At 43.3% G+C, this 20,342-nt stretch overlaps 1 protein-coding gene across 1 annotated transcript; it reads left to right on the plus strand.

The window, feature by feature from the left end:
• Nucleotides 1-329: 329 nt before the first annotated feature.
• On the plus strand, nt 330-13,227 carry LOC136588341 (glutathione S-transferase P 2-like). The gene is made up of 7 exons (XM_066587470.1): nt 330-438; nt 667-702; nt 6,032-6,144; nt 7,500-7,587; nt 9,287-9,390; nt 12,402-12,509; nt 12,590-13,227. The coding sequence occupies exons 1-7, from the start codon at nt 345-347 to the stop codon at nt 12,773-12,775; spliced, it is 729 nt and encodes a 242-aa protein (XP_066443567.1). The 5' UTR covers nt 330-344; the 3' UTR covers nt 12,776-13,227.
• The last annotated feature ends 7,115 nt before the right edge of the window (nt 13,228-20,342 follow it).

Raw genomic sequence — 20,342 nt, forward strand, 5'->3', positions numbered from 1 at the left:
ATAAAAGTGTAACATCCCGAGATACAACTGGACAACATTGTATCAGACTGGAGGAAAGCTACTCTGCAACAAGTCTCAGAATGTACCAGCTCCTAGATTCCAAAGTGTCCTCCTCCCCTCCATGCAGAGACCCAACCCCACCAGCAGGGAAGCAACAGCAGACAAACTTCACTTGTGGAAACAGTCCAGTAGGACAAACTTATGTTTCATTTAGCAAAACTTAAAATTGTACATCCAACATCCATGAAAGACAAGCAGGAGAGCTCCATGTGTCGGGGTAATAAGTCTTCTGCATAGCATATCATACTGCTGGATAGTTGCCACTGCTGGAGTGTTGCATCACCATGACTCAGCAGGAAGCTGCTCCGCTATATATCCATGTGGCTGGGAGGTGTGGCCGCAGTCTACACAGAGCAGCCGGAGACTCCGCTGATACAAGTAACTACAGCTTACTCTAGTGTTACTGTGATTCATTACAGATGGAAGATATTGACTTTGGTGCTGATAGATAGATCACATGTGATAAGCTGTTCCCTTTAAGGAGTATACTGGTCCTCCTAAAACGTATTAGTGATTCTGTATAAAGTGTTGCTCTAATAATCTGCTCCTCTGTCAGTGGATGTCTATTGCTACAAGTAACATGCATTAACCCTTACTTTCTTGCAGTGCCTGGATACACCCTGACTTACTTCCCCATAAGAGGTAAATATTTGCAGTCTACAACTCTTGGTCTCTGCTTCTTGTCTGAGAGTCTCATTCCTGGTTGTACTGCTTGCAAGAGCCCCAATGAGGCCCCTTCAGGCTGCCTTCACACTTGCAAGAATTTTTTTTTTTGAGAGAGATGCGAGAATGAGTGAGTGAAAACGCAGCATTATGAAACCAATGATTTTCAAAGGTTTAATCCCAATTTGTGATGTTTTCACTCATGTGATGTGGAGTGGGGGAAAAAATCACAGCATGTCTTATCTTTCTACGTTTTGCGATGAATCTCCCATATTTTCCCTTGGGAGCCTTCCTTTTATCGCAACTGCGATTTAATTTTTTTCCTTTTTTTTTCCCCCCCTTGTGTCAAAATTGTGACCGCCAGTGTGAAGGAGCCCTCGCACAAGCATATGTGTATTTACACGCGTCTGAGCTTACTGATTTTGTGGAATTGATTTATTTTTATTTTCTTTGCATTGATGTATCTTGCTGTACTTTTTGTGCTCATTTCTGTGTGGCAAACAAAAGTGCGCTGATTGAGATGCTTATTGCATGGTGTGTATGTATATCTGTATACAGTTAGGCCTCTTGCACGCTTTTTTTTTTTTTTTTTGCGTTTTTGGATGCGGCAGTATAACGCTGTCATTGATTTTAATGGGGGCTCACAGACATGCGCTCGAATGCGGCGTTTTCTAACGTCGTGATTTTTCAGCACTGTCCTATTTTTCTGCTTTTTAACGCACCTCATCAGCATGAATGGATGCTTTAAGTGTTGCCGGATGCAGTAACCTGCGTCTAAAAACGGCTGGAAAACTACAGCATTCTGCCGACCCAGTGTGAGAGTGGCTTTAGGCTGAAAAAAGCCCTACTGTATGTCTAACTTCAGCCTCGGGCCCCCATCTCATTGACTTCTATGGTGTTCAAATGTGCAGAGAAATGGAGCATGTTGTACCAAAAACCACCCAACTGAAATGCATGTGCAAAGTTCGGAAATGTGAATGAACTCCGTTGAAACAGCCTCCATTCTCTGTGCACGTGGAAATACATCTTGTAAAGTTGGTTTAAAACTACTTTGGATAAAACTGATATATTTATTTTTTTTTTAAGCTAACACCAGATCTGGCTAAAGGGGGGCGGGGGTTCATGACTCATCACTGAGGGAAATGGGTATTGGTAAATCTCCCTGATAGGGTTTCCTTAACTCTGCTTGGAGTGCTCCTTTTTCCTCAGGTCGTCAATATTATCTGAGTCTTGGAATACCCCTTTAAGCAATTTAAAGCAGCCCTCTGGTGGCAGGATGGTCATGGAATATCAGCTTGTTGGGGGTTCACTGCTTGGGACCCCACCAACCAGTTTGTAGTGGTCATGGCTCTTGGTTGTGTACCACAGCTATTCTAGTACTTACTATGCGCCTCATCGTACATTGTCTAGCGGCTGTGCCTGGTATAGCTGCATAATCCTATTCACTTGAGCTTCTGTCAGGCAATGTAACCAATGAACCTAACATCACATGGCTGGGAAGAGGCAGCGGCGCTCACATGGGCACTGCAGCCTCTTCAAACAGCTGATCATGAGACCATCATATGGGAGGGGATCGTAACCATTGTGGCATTACAGTTTAGTAGAGACATCAGATATTTACTGTCCCCTTATTCACTAAAGGCTGTAATCTCCGCAAAGCCGAGTAGTTTTTCTTGTCGTTAATGTCTGTCTATCTGTCAGCCCAGTTTTTTAACATTTTAGTTATAAAGTATTTGTTTTAGTCTATATAGGTGAAGGGCTAGTTTAGTTGTCATATAGAATTCACAGGGCAGGAAAAAGTCTAACAGCTGATCTGGGTATGCTAGGACCCTGCAGCTCTGCTGTGGCAGGGAGCACCCGACGGTCATGTGATCGTGGGGTCGAATAGCAGAAGTAACCCTTTCACTTTTTCTCTTCACTATATAGTGCTCTTCCAGTGTTATGTAACCTGATAGCCTTTTTTTTTCTTAACTATTGGCTGTTATTAAAGCTTGGGATCATGTGCCATACATTTACTGTGCTCAGTCCTTAAGGGGTTAAGACTGTCAAGGTCTGTATTCTCATCTTGTTTTGCCTCCTTATGTACTAAGCACTTTTATTTCAATAGGACGCTCTAGTGTTAAAAAACGCATCGTGTGAAAATTGTAAGTTTGTGCTGAGATTAAAGGGAGGCTGCATAGAGAAACGTGGGAAATAAAAAAAAAAAAATATATATATATATGCATATCACAATATTTATTTATTTTTTTGCTCGCAACATCGCATGAGTGAAAACATCGTAAATATGAAGGAAACCATTAAATCACGGTTTTCCTAATTCTGTGTTTTCACTCACTCAAATTGCACAATCTTATCGCCAGTGTGAAGATGCCCTTAAACTATGAGATAAATGATAGTCTGGGAGAGACCGGATCATCATTACGATGGCCATTTATTTGTCCCATTGGGGTGTTACTTATTTGGCCGCCTAATCTCTAGTTATATAATGCAGACTACAACTAGATGGTCAGGTTTGATAATGTATATTCTATGGTCCTCTGAGGACACCTAGTGGATAATTGTTATATATACACTCTACAAACCTGCGCTTATTCTACTGATGTCATAATATGGCTGTTTTTGTCAATTGCAGTCTTGTTCCTCTGTGACTTATGCCATGGATAGGGTATCTGTGTTTCTGGAATATATTGTACTTATCCTGATTTAATTTGTATTCTGATATTTATTGCTCCAAGTGTTTCATAAAGATGCCTATTTACATACAGACCAAAAGGCTAGACTATCCTGGATTTCCAGTTCAATATCACAGATACTGCCTGAATTGCGGATTGGAGTGCAGTCTGTTTTATGTCTAGTTACCCTGTTTCCCTGAAAATAAGCCCTAACCTGAAAAAAAAAAACGCTACCCTGATTTTTCAGGGAGGCTTGAAATATAAGCCCTACCCCAAAAATAAGCCAAAGCTTGAAGGGAAAAAAAAGTCCCATTACCTATCAGTTACAGTCCAGGTCCCTGCTGCTGCTCTCCTGAGCTCCGACACGCATCTTGCAGTTTTTTCAGCCACCCACAGAAGATCACTTCTTGGTTATGCGATTCATAAACCCTGCCTCCAGGAAGCAGTGGCTCTGATTGGTTCATCGAGCGTTGCATTGACTGGCTAAGCAGCACTCGAGAACCAATGCAATGGCTGTGATTGGTTCATTGAATGGCTGAGCAGCAGTCGAAGAACCAATCTCAGCCATCGCGTTGTGGAGGTGGGATTTATGAATTGGCCAATCAATGCCACGGCTCAGCACTTCGGAGCTCCAGAGAGCAGAAGGAGAGACCTGGACTGAGCTCACTATGTAAGTATAATACGACATCCCCTGAAAATAAGACCTAGCCCCTCTTTTGGGGCCAAAATAATATAAGACAGGGTCTTATTTTCAGAGAAATGTGGTAGTTAGATCCAGACATTTTTTTGTTATTTACACTTATTAAAAATATTTTTTCTCCAAATATTCCAGGACTGTTGTGAGAATGGCGCCACCTGCTGTGTTTGCTCAGAGTCCATCTCCGTAATTGTTCCAAGGAGGTCACACCTGCTCCGCTGGGAATGTGGGGGGATCCCTGCTGTGGTGAGCGGCTGTTGCTGAAGTTGCTGCAGCTTCTGCTGATATCAGAAGAGCTTCTGAGCCAAGTGATAAGAGAGCGAAACGGCATTACTGCACAGACTGTGACCCCCCCCCCTTGGAACATTTACTATGGTGGACCAGACACAGAAAGGCTCTTCTAACATTAGTTCTAAAATATCTGGGGAGAGAGAAAGAAGATTTTTTTTTTTCCAAGTGTAAATGCAAAAAAAGTTTAATTTTGGCCTGGATGTAACTATAAACGATATCTTCAGTGGGACAGCCCCACTAGAGACTGTAACCTATTGTAACTGTGTCTCCTGTGGAGTAAAGGGTTAACTTGCCACTGGTGTCTGCTTCATTTCCTGCACCATCGTAGAGCCACACGTACTACTAACCCTCTTACACACATAACAGTAGAAGCCACAGTGCTTCCCACTTTTACCATGTTGGGGTCACCAGTCGCGATGCCCCCATAAATCCGTACCATGACTTGCTGCTGTGTTGCATCCCTGACTAGGAGTGCAGGACAGGAACATGTGTGCTATTCTGCACACACCACTCACTTGGACCCCTCTCATGCTGGAATCCTACTGCACACATATTGTACTCGGGCCATATAGACATTAGACACATGTTGCTCAGATGCCACTCGCATCTTGAACTTCTGGTGTTCTTGTGCTGTTCTCATCCTGTCACTCCCACTTGTATCTCTTTTGTCCACTGCTGATCCCTAGTAGAATCTTTATACACAAAGTTCCACAAAGATTCCGTGGTCGTTAAGGCCAAATGCACACGACCGGGTCGGATTCTGCATTCAGAATCCCCCAGAGGAATCTGACCCTGTGCCCAATCGGCGACCCCACATACCTGTCTGGAATCTTCCAAATCTGGACTGCAGATGGTCTGGCTGGCATGCCACCGCTCATGCGCAGTACAGATTTTGCCGCGGTGACGCAGATCCCTTGACCTTTCCTCAATGACGATTGGAAGGGTCACGTGGCTTCCACTGACTTCAATGGAAGGCGTCCGCACGGAATCCTCCTTAAAGACACAGCAAGCTGTGTTGTTTTTTTTTTTTGGGAGGGGGGGGGGATCGCAATTAGTTCCCACTCGTGTGCAGGAATAATCACTTTTCCATTGCATGCTGTGGGTGGTATTTGCTGCAGAAATGGTGGACGCCCGCTCTAGATTTCGCAATGCAAATCCGCCAGTGTACAGGCAGCCTAAATCTGTACCTAACTGTGGATTTGGCTGTGTTTTTACTTGCGTAACAGCAAAAGAATTCAACCCTTATATTTCTAGGGTTGACTTCCACAGCACAATTCTGCAGCATAAATAGACATGCATCAGAATCCGCAGCGGTTTTGTAAAATTTATCGCACAAAATATCTGCACCCTATGAAAACGCTTTTTGAAATTCCCTTTCACATGGCTTGTACTGTAGACGCTGGCAGAGATGCCACTAGCGGGAGTTCTGCAGCCGATCCTACGTGTGTTAAAGTGGCCTAAATTTACAGATAACCTCCCGATCTTACTGTTGATGACGGCGGCCTCCCATTAGGGGGCCTGTCCGGGTGCACTGACCGTGAGGCTGACTAATCTTGTTCCTTATTTGTTTATTGGTCTCATTTCCAGAAAATGGATAATTGTTGGCGCCTGTTACAAATATTCTTAACCCTCTTGTGCATTTTTCCAGGGAGAGCTGAGCCAACACGACTGCTGCTTGCAGACCAAGGTCTCTCATGGACTGAGGATGAGGTGTCGTTTGAGGACTGGGGCGCAGGAAAAAGAGATCTGAAGAAAAATGCGGTGAGAAAACCCCTGAGCCATAGAGGTGCTCTGGTCACCCTAAAAATTTTTTAAAAAAATGTACAGTGGATGCCGAGGACTTTGGGGATGGGGGGGGGGGATTTATCTGGTGGGGAATTTCTTATGCCAGTCTTAAAAGGGTTGTGTTTTCCTTCATGTTTAGAGACCCTTCTCTGTTCAAAATTGTATTTTATCAATGTACTTACCATGGCACAGTAGCCCCACAGCATCTGACCCATGACATGCCCAGTGATGTCCCATAAATGGGTCATGTAGAAGCCCCAAGCCTGATTATTGGATGTCGTTGGTGTCGGGGCTTCCTACTGGCCGCAGTGGTCACGTGGGTAAACAATCATGTGACTGCTGCAGAGAAAGTAAACAGATCAACTGGCTTATTATCGAGGAAACACGGTAGTTTATGTATTGGTCAACTCAGTCATGCCAAGACGTTATGCGAACTCTAGTGTAGGCATTTGTGACAAATAGTAACAGGACCAAGTCTTGCACATAGACCGTCTACTACCATTTATGGCTATGCACCAGAACAAATCCTTATACATAATTTGGTGCCAGGATCAAGCACTGTGCATAGATACAGTACCAGGACCAAGTTAACTGCATACATATGATACCCAAATGTATGAAATGCTAACATTATAATATCAACTGGAGCTGATGACAAATGTGGCAAGATACTTGATAAGAAAAACTTTAATCCAAACAGGATTCTTGAAAACAGATACTCAAAAAATGCCATAGGGACAGAACTTGGACCAGATAAGGTGGCTTGGGTCAGGAATATAGCAGAGACTGGAACCTAGGAACAGACATAAGAACACTGGTCCTTGGCCGCCAAGCACAGACTATGGGAACAGACTGTTCTATAGCAGACAGATGAAGAGTGGTGGAGCCCAAAGCAGGACAGTCTGCTCACTGGTGGGTGACATGGCAGAGCCGCTTAGATCAACAAAAAACAGCTCCGAAATCGGAGTTCATCTCACTTCAGTATATCTCTTCTGTTTTTCCTTTTTTTTCAGAAAATAGGGAGCGTTCTCCAGTTACATCCAGGTGCTGGTGCTTAGAGGGGCTCAAAGTACTCTCTTCCATATAGGAAGACACTAATATTATATATGGCATATTGCAGTTGGGGGAGGGTCCGGCAACCTCTCGTTATGGCGAGAAGGCAATATGCCCAGGTATAGCTGTTGCACCAAGACCCACACCAGGATGTTCATTTTATCCCTGTGGTCTCTTGACAGCCAGATCTTCCAGTTTTGTCTACCTGGACCTCCTGGATGTTCTGCTTTCTGTTATGTAATAGAGCTCATATTGTAGATCTTTTGGATTCTTCTCAGGTCTTTGGTCAAATTCCTCGTTTTCAAGATGGAGACTTTGTTCTGTATCAGAGTTGCACCATCCTGCGATACCTGGGGCGCAAATATGGTGAGTTTGTGTTCTTTTATTTCACATCATCCAGATAATCACATCTTCTGTTACACTGTGGCTATATAAAGGGGTAGTATGGCATCTGGGCTCCACGATGGTTCTTGTAATGGGAGGGGGGCTTACTGTAGTCATTACTTTAGTCCACCCCTGATTGGGGTTGATGGGGAGCAGAATTCTGTGTCTCATTCCCATGGTGTTGGTTCCGCCATCATTATGCTCTCACTGACTAACTTTGCTTACTCTCCAGCTGAAGCAGACTAGCTCACTTTGCATTCTTGCAAATATATGTATATGTGTGTGTATATAATATATATATAAAAAGTTACATGATACATTTTCCAGACATAACCCAGACATTAACACATTCAATCCTGCAGAGGTGCAGAACACATAAACCAAATGCATACTACACATAAGACGCTGACAAGACAAATGGCATGAGACAGACATATAACATTATGGAGGGGCCCCACTAACTCTGGGCCACTACACTGGGTCTGATTCCACTACGAGATCTCAGTCGAAATCCGACCCAGCCTTGTGCATACGGCCTGAAGTTGTGTTGAGATATTTAAATTGTTGCAAACAGCTGAAAGTTTGTAAATTTGGCAAATAAAGCTAATTTGCAATGGGTGTTGAATCCTTTTGATTGCAGCTGTAAATGGATACATAGATTTAAATTAGCTTCATAATACGGACTCTATGCAGCCTAAAAATGCGTTTCTCTGAAAGCGGCGGAAAGGCTCCTTCACATTGGCGAAGGCAACATGAATCGTGGGCCGATATCGCCCTCGCCATCCATATGAAAGCCCCGTGGATGTGAGGAGCTTTTATGTGAAAACCGCCTCGCATCACTCCAGGCATGAAGGAAATCCCCCGCAGCTGTCACAGCCATGGCAGAGGATCGCAGAGTTCTCCCATTACTTTTAGTGAGATGGGCGGTGCTGCCGCCAGCCCCATTGAAAGCAATGGGTGCTGCTATACGAGATCGCAGTTGGATGGAACATGCTGCAATTTGTTTCCTGCATAGAATCACGCTGAGGTGCCATGCGGGAAAACATCGCTCATGTGTTTCAAACTATTGAAAGCAAGAGAGTTCATATTTGTGAGTCTCGCAATGCACAAATATCGCATGATATTCTCGCCAATGTGAAGGAGGCCTCAGGTTGGTTTCACACACAAATTTTTGACCCCCCCCCCCCCTTATTTTTTCTTTTTTTTTTTTACAGCAGATAGTTGCCCAAAGCCAGAAGTGGATCTAGCAGGAAGGAGAAATAGAAGTCCTTCCTTTTTTTATATTTCCCATATTTTTATATCCACTTCTGACTTGGGTTCAAAAAACTGCATGAAAAACTACCTCAAATACCTGCGGCTTGTGGTGCTTTTTGCAGCCTATTCTGTCCCTTTTTAAAGGTCTGCTCAAATTAGTAGTATGGCTTCAATTTATGATGGTGCCATGACTGCTACAATGGATTTAATAAATCCCCTGTGGACCCCACTGATTGTTAGGGCACCCATTGGGATTCTGGTCTTGTAATGCTAGATTACACTATTCTTGACTTCAACTTAGAGAATGCCACAAACCTTCCAGTGTGAATAGAGCTGAGTGATATATATGGTTCTAGACCATTCATTCAGTCATATGGAATGCATTCTTCCAAATGTACCCAGTAAGTATATATCTTGTGTCTTACAGGTCTCGGCGGCAGCAATGATAAGGAAATGGCAATCATTGAGATGATGAATGATGGTGTGGAGGATCTGAGACTGAAATACTACAAGTTTATCTTCTGGGATAAGGTATGTATGATGAAACGTCATGGCAATATTACGGAGCCTGCTATGGGCCCATATCATACCTTAACAGCTATCTAGTGTTTTTACTATGGTGGTTTAGGGTACTCCTAGTGAAGCAATGCCTTTGTATGGCAGTACTTGAGAAGTTATTTGCAGCACTACGTGTGCTAAGGCGTTGGGTATTGGTCAAAACCTAACCATCAAAGTGGATTGGAGCCTCACATTGAACGGTCATTGTAAATCACACAGCATGTGAGCCATGTGAAGCATTAAAGCTGCCAGTGAAATCCATGGGCAATCCAAGGAACGTGAAAAGTTAGAGAGCATGCCACAAATGGTTTTTACCTCTGCAACGCCACCTATTGGATGACAGCATTCCTACAAATCAATGTCCGACCCTTTATAACAATGATTGTGCATGGGGAAACAAGCCAGAATACCACACAGACAGCTGTTTTGGGGTGTTTTTGCCCCTCACCGGTGTGCAGTAGGTTTCTGGCTTGGCTGGTGAGAGGCTTGTGTATATGACTCCATTCAAAAGAATGGGGTTCATATCTATGCGAGATTTGTGCATTTCACAACACACATCGTGTGATTTTTCTCAATTGCGTAAAAAATGGCCTTACTGAGAGCAATAACCCAGTGTTCAGCTGGCTAACATTGTAGCAAACGTTCCCCTTTTACCAAAATGAATATTCAGTGTGTATTATATTGATTATAGACTCTCCTATAATGACAACGATGGAAAGTCGATGGATGTATGCTAAAATGTACCTATAATACACCGAAACCTCATGAAGACAACCCCTCTTAATATGCCCTTTAGAGACTATGGACATTATAAAAGGGGTTCATTGCTCAAGAGCAGAGAATTGCAAAGAAATGGTGCTATGCATTTAAGATGGGTGTAGGCCGAATGCTTGTTGGCCAAGCATGACACGTCCATTCAATAAGGGGATGGAGATGAGCATTTGCTAGATACAAAAATCTCCACGGACAAAGGATTACTCATATTTTCTTTCCCCAACATCTGCTATCAGGGAAGAGTTGACATCACCCCATGCTTTTTAGATTGCTGGTCGATTTTACCAAAGCTTATCTAATGTGTTTGGACCCTCAAGAATGACTCTTCCCTCTTGCAGTTGGCTATTCATTTGAATGGTTGCCATGTGACAAGTAATTTCATTGGAGGGTTTCACCAAGGGGTTTTTGAAGCTGGATCTGTAGTGATCCGCTGATCATTGGTCTTACTTTAAACTGATAAGGAGTTGTCATGGCTAAACAACCCCTTTAGACTAGGGCTGCGACTAGAGTCATAGGCTGCCCCATCTGCTTGATGGTCTACATTTTGGATCCATGGATTCTGGTCCTGTGTGGTTTACACCATTGCCCCACCACTGAGGTGTTTGGATTGTGCTGTTGAGTATTTGTGCTTTATTCGAGGGCCATGTGACTAAGGATCACAGTGTAGCTCTACAATTTTTAATCTACAGTAATAGAAGCCAATGTGTATTTGGTTATTACTCGCAAGTAACCATGACCGCATCCCACAGAGAGAAAGAAATTCAACTTCACTGGACATCCTGCAACCAGCGGGTTATGGCTACTGCAGAGTTGCAGTTTCACCCACATTGACCTCTATTACTGTAGATTAGGAAATCTGGATTGCACAGCGAACTGCGTTCAGACAATGATTTCTGGAAGTATTCCTCAGCCCATGTAATGATTTACATTACAGAATCATGCCTGTATATAATGCAGTGCTGCCTGAGGGCCCGTAGATCTCGAGCATCCAATGTTGACCCTAGGCCCTGTGCACACGAATTTCTCCAGATTCTCTTAATCCTTTGATATTATGTACTGTAGATGGAATATTCAAAGTCTTCACAATTTTATGTTCAACAATGTCCTCAAACTGTTCCACAATTTTTAGATGCAGTTTTTCAGGGATTGGTGAACCTTTGACCCTTGTTGCTTCTCAGAGACTGCCTTTTTTTAAAAATATATATACAGTCATGTGACTTGGTAGAAAATTGACTTTCCAGCTGATTTTCTTTAATGCAATTTTACTTTTCTAGTCTATTGCTAACCCTGTCACAACTCTTTTGAGATGTGTTGCGGCCAACAATTTCTAAATACCGTATATACTCGAGTATTAGCCGACCCGAGTATAAGCTGAGTCAATAGGTTTTACCAGAAAAAAATAGTAAAACTTATTGACTCAAGTATAAGCCGAGCTATACTCGAGTATATACTAGGTAAAGAAAAAATGCAGTACTCACCCCCCAGCTGGCGTCTGTGTCCATGGTTAGATGGTCTCACCGGCGGTGCCGCAAGCTGCTTCGGACTTCTTCCCGCTCTCCTCTCCCTGCAGTTTTCAATTCCCCTGCCATCAGCACTGTGTAAGTAAGCACTGTGATTTGATCGAGTGCCAGCCAATCACAGCCGGCGCTCGATAAACCAATCACAGCCATTTAGTGATGTCATTCACTGAATGGCTGTGATTGATCGAGTGCCAGCTGTGATTGGTTGGCACTCAATCCAATCACAGCGCTTACTTACACAGAGCTGACGGCGTGGGAGCTCAAAGCTGAGCAAGGAGATGACAGCGGGGAGAATTCTCAAGCAGCTCGCCGCACGGCTGGGGAGACCATCATGCCGTGGACACAGACGCCGGCTGGGAGGTGAGTATTGTGTTTTGGGGTTTTTTGTATTTTTTTTACCTCACTTGAGTATAAGCCGAGGGGGGCTTTTTTCAGCATTAAAAATGTGCTGAAAAACTAGGCTTATACTCGAGTATATATGGTAAGTTAAATTTTTAAGAGAAAAAATGCCTCCCTTTCCCCTTCTGATTTGTGTTCTGTTGTGAACACAATATGGTTATGAGACTTCCAAATCATTACATTAATTTTTCTTTACCTTTTCACACAGCGTCCAAACTTTTTTTGGAATCGGGTTGTATTATGTCACTACTTTTAGGTAACAACCTGCAAACCACCTTTCATGTCTTTCAGGAAGCAAACAAGGAAAAGTTTCTGGAAGAACTGGCAACTCAGCTAGGTTATTTTGAAAAAATCCTTTCCAATAATTCCAATGGAACGAAGTTCCTTGTGGGGGATAAGGTAAGTGTGCCGTATTACCAACATACATGTACATTATCCACAATAGAGTATATTGAAACTTTAATTTTTTTTTGACACAGATCACATATGCGGACTACGATTTCCTAGACGCTCTACAATGCATCCTTGACCTCTGCCCAACAAGCTTGTCTACTTACCCACTACTGTCAGGCTATGTTGACCGGGTGCTAAAAAGACCAAAGCTCGTTGAATATTTGAAATCTGAAGGTCGTAAGAGGCGACCTATCATCCCAAAGCTGAAATGAATGAATGACTAAGTCCTTCCAAATTTTTCCTTTTTTTTTTTTTTTTTTTTTTTTTTTTTTTACATGGGTTTAGAAACCACTGAACCCTTCAATTTTGTGTCTGGGTTGACCACTGTAAGGCTGGCTGTCAATATCTTTCATAGCGTGATCTGTGGTGATAAATCGCATGTGGATCACGCATGAAATGCTTTCCATAGGATAACCATGGAAATTACAACCCAATGTAGACGAGTGGGAAATTCATAGTGATTTCCCGCTCGCGTCTAAAAATCGTGGCTTGCCACCATTCTCCTGATGAACCTGATGGGTTCATTGCAGAAAGTCGCGGTGTCTTTAGTATTCGCCTGTGGCGGCCATCTGCAGTGTTCTAGCTCAACGCCAGTGGACAGGCAGCCTATGTTGCTAATGTTGTATGCAGAAACCATAACTCTAAATAAAACTGCCAAATGGTTCCCGAGGCTCTGGAACTTCTTTTCAATCATTTTTGGGTTTTATAATAAACAAAGAATAAAAGCGTTGACATATTTGTTGTGTGGAATACAATTTCTGTACCGTGATATAAATATGTTAAACACGCAATGCGTTGCTGAGTTTTAGTAAGGCAACTAATGCTCCTTCTTACAAAAGAAAAGAAAATAGTTGGCAGGTTAATGTAGTGCGTCACTTGAGTACTAGATATCCTCTATGAACCAGAAACTGGCTCTGAAATTTCATCCGCTCCCCTCCCAAAAAAAAGTAGAGATGACTTCACGCACAGGGGAATTGCTGTAGAATGGGAGCCAAACTTCCATAACAATGTAAGTGAATGGGGTTTTAGGAGCCCATTGACTTACAGTGGGAAAATCTGTAGTTGCATACAGTCATAAGGAAGATTCTCAGATCCATAGAATGCTCTATTTGTTGCAAAAATGCCATGGATTGAGCCAGCCAGTAGGTTTATGGCTAGTAGTCCGAACATGCACACGACTGGTTTGTATCGCAGATCGGGGGTAACCATTCAGGGGTAAGTCAAATGTTCGTTTAAGTTAGGATTGCTAAGCAAAGGCCATCATAACTTGAATATATCATATCTAGAGGCAGGTTGGTAGACCACTGTACTTCTAGTAGCTTTGACTGCATGGCAAAATATGTCTCTGTAATGTCGTAGGATAAAAATGTATAGGCCAAGCACATAAAGAAAGTGGAATTGAAGAAAAAATGTATCTATATATATATATATATATATATATATATATATATATATATATATATATATATATGTGTATATAATCTCCCATGATGTAAAAGATGCTCCCTATCTACTCAAGGGTACACATACTATAGAGGCAGCCCATACAGTTTCTACAGAATAGGGCCTTCGAGACAGGACCCAGCCTTTTCTGCACCTCTGCCCTCTACTATTGGGTTCTGAGAACCTCTGTAGTATTTCTGCCTCCAGAGGAACTTCATTGTTATCAAACAAAGAGATAGAAAATTGGTCTAAGAGCTATTAAAAGTTCATAAAGAGGGAAACAAACATTAGTCTTTATGTCCTACATGGTAATCCCTTCCCCCCCTTTACTTTTTTGGTGTCGGGAACTTTGATCTTTGCTATGGGCTCCCCTTCATTCTATTTGCACCACTTTATCTAATGCTAATTACCCGTGCAAACTAATTTAAAATAATTTAAAATCTAAAATTGCCCATGGTGTAGTGTTTGCAGCACTCTGTAAAGTGCCCCCTAAAACAGAGACAGACGACTAGCAACACCTGATGGAGTTTAGGAGGCCATCGCCTGTATCCATCTGAAAAAAAGTGATTGAATGCATTTATTGTGCACATAATCGCAGCTTCAGGTAGGTTCTGATTGGGTCCGGTTATCTCAATACTGATGCAATATGTCTCCACCGGATGTATGGGTGGAGACTTGGGATGGCGGCCTGACGTACAAGGAACGCCAGGTGTTCGCCATAGCTGCGGATTGGGTGCCACAGACACACCTCCCCAGAGAAACATGTAGTGTCCATCCCCTTGACAGCTCTCCTTGCTGCCCTCCGCTACCAACTGTGCTATCACTGTGCATGGCTCCACTCCCAACCCCACTGTCACTGCCCTCTGCCCCCAACCCCGCTGTCACTGTTGCTGCCCTCGCTCCCAACCCTGCTCCCATGCCGCCACTCACCGGCTGCAAGGTGGGTGTGACCTGGGTGTAGCCTGTAAGTCAGGCCAGCCAACCCATTTCTCCACTCATACATATTGCACCAGTACTGGTTATCCCTTAGGTGATGTCCAAATGGAGGATTCATTTGCAGGAGTAAATGCAGCTAAAGGTACCGTTGCACGATATGACTGTCAGGTACATAAGAGGTTTCACAGAGGCGCGATAGTTGCTCAGAGAATGGAGGCGGAGTGGGCCAGAGATCTCTTCCGACCTTCCGCCTCGCTTCACTGCAAACAGGCACTCGCTCAAAGACTGAGTGACTCCTAATTATACTGAGAAGTTGCTCAGTAGTTCCGTTTCAGCTGAAACATAATGATTAGCAACTATTGAGTGACTTCTCACTCGGTGCCCTGTTGGGGGCCGTGTGTACACGAGCTGACAGTTGCTCAGAATTGCGCCTTTCAGATATTTTTTTTTTTGGGGGGGGGGGGGGGGGGGCGGTGAATCTATCAGCCTGTGTAAGGGTACCTTAAGAGATTTATAAGCAAACAAAAAGCTAGTGTGGGAGTGGGCAAGTGTGTTGTGATCTAAAGTGCACTGGCTTAAGTGTGACTTGGAATTTTGTGAATTCTAGATTAAAGGACTTTAGAAGGGAGTCACTTATGGGCCTATACTGTTAGCCGGCTGCACATGAATACATTTGCATTGCAGAATCTGCGGTCGGCGTCAGCACCAAATGCCGTCCATACCATGCTATGAAAAAACGCTTTTTCCTGCACACTCGCGGAAACAAATTGCAGTTTCCGCGAGCGGAGGAAAAATTGCAGCATACTCTATTTTCATGCAGTGTACGCACAGACCGCTTCCATTGAAATGGATCCGTCCAACCTGCAGCCCGTCTGCAATTTACATTGTGGACAGGTTGTGGATCCCGCATCATCGCATGGCAACGGCGTGGGGAAAAACTTTTTCAAGAAAAAAAATTCTGTACGGTGCATGTCTGACGGCGAGCCATGTGATCCATCCTCAGTACAGATGAAAACAGAAAAGACCAGGCATGTGCAGATGCTGGGCACGGTCATGTTCTGCTGCGGAATCTGACCCCCTTCATGTACAGGTGGCCAAACTCTCGCTTTTTTACATGCATAAATTACTTTGATTTAAAGTGTAACTAAACTTTTTTTTTCCCACATAACAATGAATGAGCAATCAAGCAAACTAGTAATATGTTTCACTAACAAAATCTGTCACCATCCTGTAGAAAATCTCTGGGGAAGTTCCATTGCAGCACTGTCTGCCTGCTTCTTGTATTAGTTCAGCGTCCGAGACGGTCACCCAGGACATAAAGCCCATGCTGAGGAGTTAGGAGGGTAGAGTGGTCACTTGTTATGGTGGCACTTACCAGACTCCTCCCCAGAGAGATGCACGGGTACTTGGCCTGAGTATTGCTGGGCCTCTTCCAGACACCCCTAGGGAAGGGATGGCCTATATGCATGTAGTGGACTTTTGACTTGTCACACGTGACCCCACCGGTCCCTAGACACTGAAATGAACCTCGGCGATAATAAAGAGAGTCCACACATGTTCTAGTATTTAAGTACCTCAGTTCCTGGGACTGGTCAGGGCCTAGTAAAATGTTACTGTAAAATTTTGTCATTTTACAGAGTAAACACACCAGTGCAGAAGGGAGGTCAGGGAAGAAACTCAGGATGATGCCAGTCCTACAGTCCTCGTTTTCTGTATGGTACCGCTCCTGGAAGGGGACACTCTCTCAAAGAGGACACTCAGAATGATATCAGCCCTACAGTCCTCGTTATCTGTATTGTACCGCTCCTGGAAGGGGGCAGCCTCTCCGCAGACACTCACTTATTGAAGTACCTCTGCACGGTGGTCTGGATTTTCTTCACTTCTCTCTCTCTCGCTCTCTCCCCTACACTCTAATGGTTCCTTGCCTTGGAGACTGCAGGAAACCGCTCTTCATCTTCCATCACTCTTCACCACATGAGGGTTAAAGGTATCACCATATGGCTGGCATTCCACTCATCTCTACTGTTGAAGATGACCCTGGGGGTAACTCAGGACCCATCCAAGTTACAGCTGGGGGCGGTCACAGGGAAAATATAACCAGAGGAAACCAGCAATATTCTTGTCACTCATGACACCACCGTTTCATCCTCTGCGGTGAATCTCAATGAAGTAAATAACGTAGTCCATACACAGGGATACTTTCTGGACAAACTGGAAACGGTTGGTATTGTTTGTTTACTGTAACTCCTGCATAGTTTCAATGTACAACAGTTGTCAGGCACAAAGTACACTTTCTAGAAGGTGGTGTAACAGGGAGGACTTCTTGAGGTAATCCGGACAATCCACAGTTCTAGTTATCTGTGTGATCCCACTCCCGGCGACTCTACTTCTCCCTCCAACACTCTACTGGTCGACCGGCTTCTGGTGCCTTCCTCTCTTAAGCAGTGGTCCTTCTCTCTCTCTCAGTGCTTTGTGGTAGCACCGGCACATCCTGGGTAGGGTAGGCCCAGGCCGAACAGAAGGGAATCGCTCAGCTTCTTCCATTCTCTACACACAGACCGACCAGTGTCTGTGGGGTTCACTTGCTCACAGACTGGTTAACTAACACTCTTTGAAAACACTCCTTCAAGAAGACCACAGCAACGACTCCTCGACTTGCACCTTGCACACACACATATATATCACAAGGTCACATGACTTACAACAAGATACATTTTCCTGACATAACCCATACATTAACCCATTCAGTGCTGCAGAAATGCAATACACATACCAAATGCACACTACACATAAGACACTGACAAGACAATGGCACAAGACAGACATATAACATTACAGAGGGGCCCCACTGGTTCTAGGCCACTACACTTGGTGTACAGACAGAGAAAAGGCTGGGAGTACGGGTGGGTGGACCCTGGCTGTGCTTGCTCGCTCATGTTCTAGGGCACGGGTGTCAAACTCCTTTTCACCGAGGGCTACAGCAGCCTCATGGCTGCCTTCAAAGGGCCACTAGTTAGACTTTACAGTAGGGGCTTGTTCACATGAGTGTATTTTCGCAGCCTATTACATGTGTAATCTTTGCACAGGTAATATGCAGTGAATAGAACCCCACAGCAAGGAGGATGGGGTATAAGGGACCCCTGTTCTTGAGATTGGCAGGGGTCTTAGAGGTAAGATCTCCAACGATCAGCAAGTTATTCCCTATCCTATTCGTACAGGATAACTTAAAGAAGTTGTTCCAGAACTTCAAGTTCCAGGGTTACAGTTTATTCAAGAGGGATTATAATAACCAGAAAGGGGGAGGGGTTTGTCTTTATATAAAGTCCAGTCTACCGCCAGCACTACAGGAAGATACATGTGCGAGAGATGAACATGTGGAGTCTCTATGGGTAGAAATACATGAAGGCAAAAACAATAATAAAAATCCTCATAGTGGTTTTCTATAGGCCACCAAATATAACAGAAGCCACTGAAAATCTATTACTGAAGCAAATGGATGAAGCAGCAAATCACAATGAGGTAATTATTATGGGGGGACTTTAACTATCCAGATATAAACTGGGAAGCCGAAACCTGCGGATCTCATAAAGGTAACAAGTTTCTGTCAATGAATAAAGATATCTTTAGATGGCCATTTTGGACGTAATATTAACCAACAGACGTGACAGAATAACAGGGGTGCAAGTTGCGGGGCACATGGGTAATAGTGACCATAATATAAATTTCCACTTGTCTTTCAATAGGGAGTTTTATCGGGAAGGTAAAAAAAAAAATTAAACTTTAGAAAGGCAAAGTTCAATCAGCTCAGAGATACCCTTAACCTTATCGACTGGGACAATGTTCTCCAAGAGTAAGAGTAAAGACAATACATTTTTTAAAAGGATCTTGAAATGGTTGGCTGGTATCCCCTGTGATATTTAGTTTACAGGCTGCAGCTAGCCTGTGTACAGGATGCCACAGACTGTTTCATCCAATCACAGAGCTCAGCGATCAAACGTTGAGCTCCGTGATTGGTTGCAGCAGCCTGTAAACTCTACGTCATACGGGAGACAAGAGGCTGTGGTGTGAGAGTTGTGGGGGAGTCAGAAGAGGTGATTATAGGTTCTAACTAGTAATTATTATAAAACTATAATATCAGTGTTTCTGGTGGTGCAATGCACCACACAGTTTTGCTACATGCACATCACACACACAGATCTGCTACATACATTCTTGTACAACAGGGATCACATCCCACACAGCAGAGTCCTGCAAACACTGATCAACCCCTGGTCTTGTGATCCTTGACTTCTCCCACATAGGTGACTGATCACATGACAGTGACATTATCACAAGTCATGTAAGTACACGTCTGCTGTCCGACTCTGCAGGTTTTTAATAAAGTGAAGGACCTGTGATGATGTCACTGTCATGTGATCAGGGATGGAGCATGTGAAGCACTCACACACTCACGGACAATTGGTCGTTAGCACTTTGGTTATTTTTACACATTGGAAACATATTTATATAAAAATTAAATAACTAAGACAACCCCTTTTAAATATTCACTGTAAAGTGCATACTTTACAGGGGGGAAAAAGCGTTCAGAAGAGGAGAAAACCAATGTGACTAAAGATGTAAAGGGGGCAATAACATTGATGTATTGGTGCTATACATACACTTTTATATGAATCACTATCTATTTTTATCATGTTCCATATATATATATATATATATATATATATATATATATATATATATATATATATATATTACTATTGCTTTATATGAACATTTATCAGCATATAACATTTTTGGATTTTACCAAATAAGCTTAGTATATGCATTTTTATTACATTAGGGATATTTATTTTATAAGTTTTAGTGTATCATCTTCCTCCTACTGGCTGAACCTTCAGATAGTTGTATTACACTCCTCATTTACATGCATTCAGACAGTTTGAAAATGCTGTTCCCATCTTCACTAGCTATAAAGCTTGTTTTCATATGTTTGAATGGAGACTACATGATGACATCATCACGTCCAGCCGTGGAATGCATGTTTGCATTCCATTAGCGCCGCTGGTCATTTAATGCGCTAGATCTCCGCATATGTCATCAAGCGGCACTAGATGCCGTGGCATTGATTGATGGTGTGCTCTTAGTTATAAAATAAAATAGTCCAACACCAGAAGAGTATATTTTGGAACAAAACCGGAAACGGTCGATTTTGTCTATTTACTTAAACTTCTTAATAAAGTCAATAACAACTGCATAAATCACAGCATACCAGAATTATATCCCAGTGGAGCTCATGGGGTATTGGAACAATCCACAGGTCAAATTATCTGCAGGTCCTTGCACTCCCGGCAATCACTTTCTCCACCGGCAACAACACTCACACTTGCTTTCTTCCCTTCT

The sequence above is a fragment of the Eleutherodactylus coqui genome, chromosome 13, assembly GCF_035609145.1.
Source record: "Eleutherodactylus coqui strain aEleCoq1 chromosome 13, aEleCoq1.hap1, whole genome shotgun sequence".
In the NCBI taxonomy this organism is placed as follows: Eukaryota; Metazoa; Chordata; class Amphibia; order Anura; family Eleutherodactylidae; genus Eleutherodactylus; species Eleutherodactylus coqui.